General features: G+C 42.0%; 1 protein-coding gene across 1 annotated transcript in view; it reads right to left on the bottom strand.

Moving 5' to 3' along the window:
* Nucleotides 1-5,018: 5,018 nt before the first annotated feature.
* Nucleotides 5,019-12,376, bottom strand: part of LOC121840108 (intestinal mucin-like protein) — a 34,221-nt gene continuing 26,863 nt past the window's right edge. Inside the window, exons 11-16 of the mRNA XM_042301937.1 lie at nt 11,859-12,027; nt 6,850-6,890; nt 6,374-6,502; nt 6,106-6,145; nt 5,588-5,708; nt 5,019-5,387 (exon numbers count right to left, since the gene is read on the bottom strand). Coding sequence (XP_042157871.1) covers nt 5,207-5,387; nt 5,588-5,708; nt 6,106-6,145; nt 6,374-6,502; nt 6,850-6,890; nt 11,859-12,027 — 681 coding nt within the window. The 3' untranslated portion in view covers nt 5,019-5,206. The remainder of the gene's footprint in view (nt 5,388-5,587; nt 5,709-6,105; nt 6,146-6,373; nt 6,503-6,849; nt 6,891-11,858; nt 12,028-12,376) is intronic.

Genomic DNA, 12,376 nt, shown 5'->3' with positions numbered 1-12,376 from the left:
TGTATTCCCAACTGGGCTTCTCAAGAGGGGCAGGTTTCTTTTTAAACTCAGAGACATAGCGTTTACTTTTTAGGAATATACGCAGCCGGCCACTCCCATGGGAACAGACCGGTTCGTATCCTCAGGTGTTCTGGAGTATTTGCTTTTAAATCCACGATTAAATAAGAAAATGACGCTTTGGTAGCGTCCTCGTAGCTTTCCATAAAGTAGGATTTCCTTCCCGGGTACATCTGCTGAGTTAGAGTATTCATTTGTAGTTTGTTTCTAGGATTTTTGAACAAAACCATGTAATTGGTGTTCAAACTGATGGTGCGGCTATTTTTACCTTGGTGAAAGACATTCTGCACCAAGTAAAGCACGGACAGGTTTCTATGATGAATATATTGGGTAAAAGCTTGTGCAATTTCGAGGACCTGCAAATAGCATGTCGTCCAAAACCAGCAAATTGTTTTTATGAGGAGGGAGAAGTTCATCATCAGACAGGGATTCAGGTATTCCTTCAACAAACTTGATTTTTATTTTCTTCAACAATTCATCATACAGAGGTTGATAACACGAATAACACCACACAATATTATCAGGCTTTTGAGATAACACATGTTCAGAATTCTCTAAAATACTTTTTACAAAACAAGTTTCACCACTATTGGAGGGGCCTGCGATTAAGGCCGATTATGGTAGTTGCAACCGGGGGTCAAAAACTTCTACAGCAGTCATTATATCTTAAGCTTTAAGACACACTGGGGCTTGTAGCATAAGTCAGTAGCCAAAGGGCAATGTGGTCCCGTCAGGCAAAAGCAGTCTCTTGTTATAGACTACCCTGAATCTTTTAGTAAGTGGGGCATTCCTTAGATGGAAGCCCTTTTTATCCCTAACAATTTTTTTTGTAGGAGCTCAAAATCTCCAAGGCACTATTTTGGCCGTTTATGAACCCCTCGACCAAGCGTGTGATTGATTCCAAGTTGACACGCGGGGCATTCTCATAGTTTTTGAGTCAAGCCTTTGGCTTTCAACACCACGTGATTGTCACGTGATGTGATTGCCTCCTGTGAATCACCATGTTATTGCCTCCTGTGGTCCCAAAAGGAAACCTTTTCTGACCATTCTGTGATATGGTCACCATCTTCGAGTTAAACCACCCAGATAGTTGCTAAGTGGGGGGGTTCCAATCACCCTATTTGCTTACATAGACCACAGAGTCTATGTCATGGTAAAGAACCCGCCTCTGAAGCTGCTCCATGAGGGCGTACAGTTCAAGTCGGCCATAGGCCGTGCTAAATGCTGCAAGAAACACATTTACATTACCCGGGGGTAGAACCCACTTCTTGTTACGCCTCCATTGCAGCAGGGCAATGTCTTGACTCAAGAATGAAAAATTAGAAATGTTGTATTGGCCCGAAAAAACAAATTCCCACAATTCTTCGGGGTCTTTAATGATCGGCGTTGTTAGCATATTGCATCTCTGCAAAAGCTTGCCCCAAAGCGAGTTCAAGTACAATTTCGACAGATTTATTTTGGTTTTGTTGACCTCTATTCTGTCAGTATGCCTTCTCTGTTGTGATAGTCTTGAATGTACTTGTCTTTGCTCTCTTGATCTGTGACCGATGCAGGATAGCCTGAAGCCATTTGCTTGCATCTCAAGAAGGTCTTGATGTACTCTTTAAAGAATCGTATTTGTCTTGAAACTCTTGGTACATTTCCCCAAAAGTATTTTGGGTTAGGACACACATGGCCTGGGGCACAAAGCAAGATTTACAACCATGGTCTCAACCCTGTCAATCTGTGTGCATCCATCTCAATGATAAGACCCAAACGCCTTCTCACCCCTATTCAAAGCATGTTGAATAAAAATGTCTTTATCCTGGGCCAAGTACTCCAACCATTGAATGGACCCACTAGAGTATGATTTGAATTGGCGTCGGTAGTTGTCAGGCGAGGGCATAGCTATAGATGCTGTAGGTAGAAAGTGTGTACGATAGGTTTTCATGCATGCCGATGCAATAGTTGTACAACTCCAGGGGTCAATGCCTGCATCTTTGATTACCTCTTCTCTGAATCTGAGGCATCCGTCACGCACTATAACCACATCATTGTCACAGTATGATTCCATCTCTTTATGGAAATCAAAGGTGATATGTCTTACTGTCTCGTACCACATCATGAATCTCTCACGCTGTTTGGGAGACATTTGATCACACCCGTACATTTCGGGGCTGGGATATGATCCGACATAATGTAGATTCTCCTCAGATGTGAAGAAGTGGGGAAACCAGCCTTCACAGAGTTTTCAAAATGCAAGGCCTCTGGCATTTGAGCCAATCTCATGGGTAAGAAGCTTAAACTGTCAATGTATCTCTGGTTGAATTCAGGGTCTACAAAACACAAGATTTTACTACCTTGAGCTATGACACTGGGTGCAATGCTTTGCTGTATGAAGTGGTTCAGAAGAAGGTAGGAGTCATAGGCTCTAGAATTGTGCGCTATAAACGTGAAGTTTGAAATGTTTTAGAAAAAGCAGTGCACAATTGGGTCCCTCTGCCGACCACTTTTCACCCTTGAAAGTCATGGTAAATACAAAAATAGGCAAATGAACCCCTGATTGCTGATTTGTCTCAAAATCATAGAACACGTATTTCTCTGAATGTTCATCTTCAGCCAAGGGCTGAATATAACACTTGTGTGGCACTTCCTGAACCACTTCAGCGTCTCTGCTTTTCAAAGGCCCTTTACAAATTGGGCAATGTATTATTCCACACACATTAGGTTTAGGGCTGTCTATTTGTACCTTTTTGGGATAGGGGGCAGCATTTTCACTTTTGGATGAATAGCATGCCCATAGTGAACTGCCTCCTACTCTGTCCCAGATGCTAATATATGCATATTATTATTAGTATTGGATAGAAAACACTCTGAAGTTTCTAAAACTGTTTGAATGATGTCCGTGAGTATAACAGAACTCATATGGCAGGCAAAAACCTGAGAACAATCCAACCAGGAAGTGGGACATCTGAGGTTTGTAGTTTTTCAAAACTTGGCCTACCGAATACACATTGAGATATGGATAAAGTTGCACTTCATACGGCTTCCACTAGATGTCAACCGTCTTTAGAAACTTGAATGAGGATTCTGCTATAAAGGAAGGGCTCATGAGACCTCTTTGAGTCAGTGGTCTGGCAGAGATCCTTGGTCTCATGACGCGTGTTCCCGACAGAGTTACCTCTCGTTCCAGTGCATTTCTGAGGACAAAGGAATTCTCCGGTTGGAACATTATTGATGTTTTATGTTAACTTCTTGGTGACAGGGGGCAGTATTTTCAAGTCTGGATGCATGCCCAAATTCAACTGCCTGCTACTCATCCCCAGAAGATAAAATATGCATAGTATTAGTATATTTGGGTAGTAAACACTCTGAAGTTTCTAAAACTGTTTGAATCACGTCTGTGAGTATTACATAACTTATTTAGCAAGGCGAAACCCAGAGGACAAACCATTCAGATTTGTTTTTTTTGAGGTCACTCTCTTTTCAATACGATTTCATTGGGAATCCAGATTTCTAAGGGACCTTCTTGCAGTTCTTATCGCTTCCACTGGATGTCAACAGTCTTTAGAAACTGGTTGAGGTTATTCCTTTGTGTAATGAAGAAGTACAGCCATCTTGAACGAGGGTCACTTGAAGCGTACTGTTTGAGGCGAGTGACCAGAAAGCTACAGTTTGTTTTCCTCCTGTATAGAACACAGATCATCCCGTCTTCAATTTTATCAATTATTTACGTTGAAAAATACCTAAAGTTGCATTACAAAAGTAGTTTGAAATGTTTTGGCAAAGTTTACAGGTAACTTTTGAGATATTTTGTAGTCACGTTGCGCAAGTTGGAATCAGTGTGTTTCTGGATCAAACGCGCCAAATAAATTGACATTTTAGATATATATCGACGGAATTAATCGAACAAAAGGACCATTTGTGATGTTTATGGGACATATTGGAGTGCCAACAAAATAAGCTTGTCAAAGGTAAGGCATGAATTATATTTTTATTTCTGCGTTTTGTGTTGCGCCTGCAGGGTTCAAATATGCTTTTCTCTCCTTGTTTACTATGGTGCTATCCTCAGATATTAGCATCGTTTGCTTTCGCCGAAAAGCCTTTTTGAAATCTGACATGTCGGCTGGATTCACAACAAGTGTAGCTTTAATTTGCTATATTGTATGTGTGATTTCATGAAAGTTGGATTTTTATAGTCATTTATTTGAATTTGGCGCTCTGCATTTTCACTGGCTTTTGGTCAGGTGGGAGGCTACATATTGCAGAGAGGTTAATGAGAGTCACGTCACAACATGCGTTAGAAATGCAAAATTGGCCTCTCGAATGGCACAGCATCACAGTGCTCTGGCATCACTACAGGCCTGAGTTCGATTCCAGAATATTAGCTACATGATGACAAACACATTCATTGAGATAGAATTGGCTAAACAAAATGTGTGGTTCTTGTGACATTTTGACATCAATGAATAAGAATAGGTAATCAGTGTTGCAGATTTCAGTGACTAATCTGTGATCGCTACATATATTTCTGTACTTGTATATGGATAATACCCATTGATTCTTGAAGAATATCACTTATAAATGCCTAATGAGCTGAGTTCAACTGTCGTAGCCCATCACAACCCAAAATATAAGATTGTTTTATTCCATTGTTGGTAAACAACATAATTGTTAACAAAAACTCTATAGCCTCAAAACGTAATTAAAACTATCATTTTGATATCATGGACGGTCAGTTCTTACATCCATGGCCTGTCTATGAACTTGAGAGTGGTTACATTTCTCCAGCCCCATTCTTCAGCTTTTTGCCAAAACACTGGCAGGGTGGACACCTTGTTATTGTTTGAATTGCAGATTGCCCCTTTTAATAGTAACCGTTATGTAATGAATATGTTCTTTATTAAATACTATGCGTACTGTTTCCCTAGTCACACAATGACGCACTTGACAATATGAAATAAAACAAGAAAGATAATGACTTCATGCTTCTTCATCAGTTTAATAGGTTTGCATAATGTCTATGATAGTGGAGAGAGAAAGAACATACAGTTCATGAAAGTAGCCTATATGATAATGAGACAGACCCTATTGGTTCCCTTTAGATAAAACTATTGAATATTCCATGCAGGTAAATAAGAACACTTCAAAAGACTTCATTCTTCAAGGCCTAATCTAAGTGGTTCTTCTTGTCACACTCAGAGTCATGGCAGCCACACTTATCAATGTAAATGTAGGACTGCATGATCTTCTTCCCATCAGGGCAGACCATCTCCACCTTCCTCTCACTGGTAGACATCTCTTGACAGCAGGAGCAGGAGTGCATCAGGGTGTTTTTCTCTGCAGAGTACCTAGCAAACAGGACACACACACAACACTGTTAGAAACAGTACCACATTTATTCTGCCATAGGTCAACTCCCATTGAAATCTTACCCTTCAATCCAATTCCCCGCATACACATTTCTGCAAAACCCAAATGCATGTTGCGTTTGTTTCTGTGTGCTTTTTTGGCATGTGTGTGTGTGTTCTTATTTAGAGTTTGTACTCACATAGAAGATGTTCCACAGGATCCCCCGCAGGCTGAGATTTCCACCGGCACAGAGGACCTGCAGTTATTCACCTCAAGGTAGGTGGTGGTGTTCTTCACATCACAGTGACTGATTAAAGTGCCTGTGGAGGTAGACAGAGTTAAGGAGGACATTTTAAAGTGGTGAGTTTCCCCCTTACTATGTAAAGTGCATAAAGACTTTTAGCAACTTGAAAAAGTACATCACATCTGTATTCAGTTTCATCTACAGTAACTCAACATTGATTTATTGTGTCATAAGAGGTCAGGCTCATAAGAGGTTATGTTCATAAGAGGTCAGGTTCATAAGAGGTTATGTTCATAAGAGTTTATGTTGATAAGAGGTCAGGTTCATAAGAGGTTATGTTCAAAAGAGGTTATGTTCATAAGAGGTCAGGTTCATAAGAGGTTATGTTTGACGAGTAGATCTGATGTATAAACGAAAAATACAAAACAAATCATGAATATTTAGAAATGAATCATTATATTGTTTTAACTTACAGGTTGTGCAACATCCATTTGCATCAGTTTTCTCAGTTCCCTGTCAAAAAGAATAGTGTACAGCTCAATTTGGATATGACTAGTTACAGTCTATTGAGCTAGAGAACACAGTGTAGATGTTATATTGGAAAACTATGATCATCTATGAATATGTTACTCGGGTGTAAATTTAATATAACCTCCAAGTTACTATCAAATGAAGCAAGCAGTATATTTAGGTATAGTTACTTCAAACAAACACATTCAACCAGTTTCCTCATCTACTTACAGGGACACAGTCCTCTGGACGGAACACTGGGCATTCAAATTTGGATTCCACAACGATGAACTGATTGTTTGTCTTTGTGCATTCATACTTCACACAGCGGTCACTAGGGGGCGACCAAAACTCCCCAAGCTGTCAAGTAGCAAAAAAATAAATGTTGGTGATTTAATACTGTACGTTATAAAAACTTCAATAAATAAGCGTTGATAAATCATTTATAAACCTTTCAGAAATATATACATCATTATTCAAAAATGTAAACAAGCATTACAATTCTTAAGCATTTACATCTTTAACATTTATGATCATTTATGATGCATTTATGAACATTTTTAAGCATTTATATGTTCTCATTAGGGAATCAATATTTAGGTTTATTTCATGCAAAATGTACAAATTATTTATTGTAGACCCTTACGACTTCATACTCATAATATTGCTCTATTCTGCCAGAGTGTCAAAGAAGTGTCACTTCTCACCGTGTATTCAGTATTGTTGTGGACACAAACAGGTTTGGGCACTGAAAGAAACATTTTCACAAGCTGGAAAAGGATCAGACAAAATGGCCTGAGACATAACAGTTGTTGAACAATATTTAGTCATTTTATACAATTCCTGCACCATGTTACCATCAGACACTTCATGACACCGTGCACCATGTTACCATCACTGAAAGAACACACTGGACCATGTTACCATCATGACACCTGCACCATGTTACCATCATGACACCTCCACCATGTTACCATCATGACACCTGCACCATGTTACCATCATGACACCTGCACCATGTTACCATCATGACACCACCATGTTACCATCATGACACCTGCACCATGTTACCATCATGACACCTGCACCATGTTACCATCATGACACCTGCACCATGTTACCATCATGACACTTGCACCATGATACCAACATGACACCTGCACCATGTTCATGATAATATTTACATTCATCCTGGGCTTAATAATTAGCTCCAGGTTGAAGTTAAAGTCTAAGTACATGATATGTTTGAGTGAGCGCTGTGCCTTTCCACGTTCTTGGAATAGAAATATGAAGTCACTGTTTTATCACTTTACACAGTTTTTAAATTATGGTGCATGATGGTCCATAACATGGTCCAATGACAGGGTCCAATAACAGGGTCCAATAACATGGTCCAATGACAGGGTCCAATAACAGGGTCCAATGACAGGGTCCAATGACAGGGTCCAATGACAGGGTCCTCTGACAGGGTCCTCTGACAGGGTCCAATGACAGGGTCCAATGACAGGGTCCAATGACAGGGTCCACAGGGTGACAGGGTCCAATGACAGGGTCCAATAACATGGTCCAATGACAGGGTCCAATGACAGGGTCCAATGAATCCAATGACAGGGTCCAATAACAGGGTCCAATAACATGGTCCAAATGACAGGGTCCAATGACAGGGTCCAATAACAGGGTCCAGAATAAGGGTCAGGGTCCAATGACAGGGTCCAATGACAGGGTCCAATAACATGGTCCAATGACAGGGTCCAATAACAGGGTCCAATAACATGGTCCAATGACAGGGTCCAATAACAGGGTCCACTGCATTGGTCAGTATAAAGGCTTCATAAACACTACAGAAATGTGTTACAAATCATCTATAACCATGTGGCTGTCACACCCTGACCTTAGTATTCTTTGTTTTCTTTATTATTTTGGTTAGGTCAGGGTGTGACAAGGGTGATGTGTGTGTTTTTGTCTCATTCCAGGGTGTTTGTACTGTCTAGGGGTTTTTGTAGATTCATGGGGTTGTTTTCATCTAGGTGTTTATGTTGGTCTATGGTTGCCTAGATTGGTTCTGAATTAGAGGCAGGTGTTTATCGTTGTCTCTGATTGGGAACCACATTTAGGCAGCCATCTTCCCTGGGTATTTCGTGGGTTATTGTTATATGTTATATTGCACGTTAGCACATTGTTTATATAGCGGTCACGTTCATCTTATTCGTTTTGTTGTTTTTGTTTTAAGTGTTCTTCGTGTTCTTCATTAAATAAAGAAGAATGTATTCTAACCACGCTGCGCTTGGTCTACTCCATGCGACGATCGTGACAGTGGCATAACTGCATGACATAACTCACTGTGTCAAATTAGACAAACCTGTGCTTTACAAATGGTGGCATAAACTTAATAAATGTCTAATGAATAATTAACCTATATTTATTGTAATTTAACCTGGAGTATATCCGATCAGCTAGGAGACTGAATCCTCGTCAGGCAAGGTGGGCCATGTTTTTCACCAGATTTCGTTTCACTATCTCATATAGACCAGGTTCCCTCAACACTAAGGCCGACGCGCTGTCAAGACTCTATGACACTGAGGACAGGTCCATCGATCCTACTCCCATCATTCCGGCAACTAAGCTGGTGGCACCAGTAGTATGGGATGTGGACGCGGACATCGAGCGGGCGCTAAGGGAGGAACCTGCGCCTCCACAGTGTCCGGAGGGTCGTAGGTATGTGCCGCTGGCTGTTCGTGATCAATTGATTCGATGGGCTCATTGTCTACCCTCGTCGGGTCACCCAGGTATTTTTAGGACAGTGCGAGGTCTTGAGAGGAAGTACTGGTGGCCCACTTTGAGGAGGGATGTGCGATTCTATGTTTCCTCCTGTTCGGTGTGCGCCCAGAGTAAGGCTCCTAGACACCTGCCAAGAGGTAAATTACAACCTCTTCCCGTTCCACAACGGCCGTGGACCCATCTATCGGTGGATTTTCTTACTGACCTTCCCCCCTCTCAGGGTAACACTACGATCCTGGTCGTTGTGGATCGGTTCTCTAAGTCCTGCCGTCTTATCCCATTGCCTGGTCTCCCTACGGCCCTACAGACTGCGGAGGCTCTTTTCACCCATGTCTTCCGGCACTACGGGGTGCCCGAGGATATAGTTTCTGATCGGGGCCCCCAGTTTATCTCCCGTGTTTGGAGGGCATTTATGGAACGTCTGGGGGTCTCGGTCAGCCTGACCTCAGGGTATCACCCGGAGAGTAATGGGCAGGTGGAGAGAGTGAACCAGGAGGTGGGTAGGTTTCTGCGGTCGTATTGCCAGGACCGGCCAGGGGAGTGGGCGAGATATATTCCCTGGGCAGAAATAGCCCAGAACTCACTAAGCCACTCCTCTACCAACATGTCACCATTTGAGTGCGTGTTGGGGTACCAGCCAGTCCTGGCACCGTGGCATCAGAGCCAGACTGAGGCTCCTGCGGTGGAGGAGTGGGTGCAGCGCTCTAAGGAGACCTGGAGGGCTGTCCAAGAGTCATTATGCCAAGCGAGTATAAGGCAGAAGAAGAGCGCTGACCATCACCGCAGTGAGGCCCCCGTGTTTGCACCTGGGGACAGGGTCTGGCTCTCGACCCGAAACCTGCCCCTCCGCTTGCCCTGCCGGAAGCTGGGTCCGCAGTGTATAGGGCCATTTAAAGTCCTGAGGAGAATAAACGAGGTTTGTTATCGATTATTACTTCCTTCGTATTATCGTATTAACCCCTCGTTTCATGTGTCTCTTCTCAGGCCGGTGGTAGCTGGTCCCATGCAGGAAGGTGAGGTTCCGGAGGTTCCTCCGCCCCCTCTGGACATCGAGGGGTCCCCGGGGTACAAGATACAAGCTATTCTGGACTCGAGACGCCGGGTGAGGGGCTTGCAGTACCTCGTTGACTGGGAGGGGTACGGTCCGGAGGAGAAGTGCTGGGTTCCGGTGAGGGATATTCTAGATCCATCTATGTTGAGTGAGTTCCATCGCCTCCGTCCGGATCGCCCAGCGCCTCGGCCCCCGGGTCGTCCCCGAGGCCGGCGTCGGCGCGCTGCGGGAGCTGCGCGTCAGGGGGTACTGTCACGAATATTACCGAGGGTGACTCCCCTTCTTGTTCGGGTGGCGCTCGGCGGTCGTCGTCACCGGTCTACTAGCTATCGCCGATCCGTTGTTCTGTGTTCCTTTGGTTTTGTCTGATTGGTATCACCTGTTTCTTGTTTGGTTGTTAGGGTAGGGTTATATATAGTTTGTTCAGCCCGCTTCTGTTTCGTGCGGGCTTGTTAGTCTGTTTTGTTGTTTGAGTGTTTTTTGTTTGTATTTGGGTTTCACGCTGTCTGTTTATATTTCTGATCATTTGTTTTTTCTACTTTTGGTTCATGTTATGTTTCCGGGACATTAAAGCGTGTTTTTTCCCACATCTTTTGCTCTCTGCGCCTGACTCCACACCTCCTCACTCATTTATCGTAACACAGAACCTCCTGAAGAAAGAGAGGTAAGAACCCATTGCTCCACCAGCTCAGGGACAAGCTACACTAATCACAGTCCCGTGATTATGTCACAGAGTTATGGCACATTTATGAACCCTTTATAAAGCACGTTATAGATGCTTTGTAACACATTTATACACTAATCACAGTCCGGTGTTCAATGTAATTACATTGCTGGACTTTTTTGAAACGTTATGTATTTACATTTATTTGAAAATGTACAAATAAAAGGAAATGTATGGTTTAAACAGGTCTTTAATGTGTATTTGTTTTAGCTGTTAGTGATAATTCCCAGATTGTTAATATGTTGATGTTCACATCATTAAGCTTTTATGTGTGTGTTGTGAATGGCCAAAGAGGTCTGACTCTACAGTGAATACAGCATTATATGATATAGAGTCTATATGTGTGTGTAGTGAATGGCCAAAGAGGTCTGACTCTACAGTGAATACAGCATTATATGATATAGAGTCTATATGGATGTGTTTATGAATGACAGAAGGTGGCGCTCTTCAAACTAAGTGTTACAAGACAGTGTCAATTAATAGGTTATTAACGTTCTGATGACTTATGAAGGTTCTCTCATGATCCACAGGTTACTGGTATTTAACACATTTACATATACATATATACATATATATTTATATATATATTTACATATATTAACATATAAACATATTTAACATATTTACTGTAGGGTGACAGGTATTTAACACAGTCAAAAAAGTCCGAATTATTGGCCATTTCCACAATTTATATTCCTCAAATGTTATTTTAAACCTAACTAACTAACGAAGGCCAAGATGGATGCGTTGGTCCACCAGACGTTCTTGGAACGAGATTAGTTGTAATGTGACTAACGTGACTTCACTTTAGAGAGTAAGCCGTCCTTCAGCACAACGCCCTTTATAAAACATGTTAAATAAATAATAAATAATAAACACAAGTTTATATTATATTCAACACAGTGTTTTATGTCACATTTGACATCGGTGATTATGTCACAGAGTTATGGCACATTTATGAACCCTTTATAAAGCACGTTATAGATGCTTTGTAAACACATTTATGTAGTGCTTATGAAGGCTTTATGAAGTAGCTAGAATGAAGAGCTGTTTGGTGCTAACATTCCACTCCTTGTCATATGTCAAACATTTAGCACAAACAGACTTGTACCCAGGTTACCTGGTAGCACGTTAAGGTGCCTCTCTATCCTGTCTCTACTCACCACATGTATTTATCTGACAGCAGTCCACCGTCTCGTTGACCAACACCTCCCCGTACTTCTTACAGGTAACAATTTCTTGGGGCGGACATTTCACTGGTTCACACTGGACACTCAGTGTGTCAGCATTACACGTGCACTTCTGGCAGTTACTGTACCAAGTCTCACCAAACTGTGTTGGGACAAAACAAACACTGTTAATTAACAGAGACTTCAAATGTATTAAGACGAGGACTGGCCACCCGTCAGAGCCTGGTTCCTCTCTTGGTTTATTCCTAGGTTTCTGCCTTCTAGGGAGTTTTTCCTAGCCACTGTCTTTCTGCCTCTGCATTGCTTGCTCTTTGAGTTTTAGGCTGGGTATGTGTAAAGGCTTTGTTGCTGCTGATGATGAAAAAAGGGCTTTATCAAATACATTTGATTGATTATTATAACAATAGGGCTCCAGCCACTTCAGGGCTGGACAACTTACAAGCCCCAATGAAACTAGTAAACTGATTCAAATAATGGGGGTTCTATACAGA

Source organism: Oncorhynchus tshawytscha, linkage group LG19 (assembly GCF_018296145.1).
Source record: "Oncorhynchus tshawytscha isolate Ot180627B linkage group LG19, Otsh_v2.0, whole genome shotgun sequence".
Lineage (NCBI taxonomy): Eukaryota > Metazoa > Chordata > Actinopteri > Salmoniformes > Salmonidae > Oncorhynchus > Oncorhynchus tshawytscha.
Note: the sequence above shows the minus strand (reverse complement) of the source record. Positions and strands in the feature narration are given on the sequence as shown.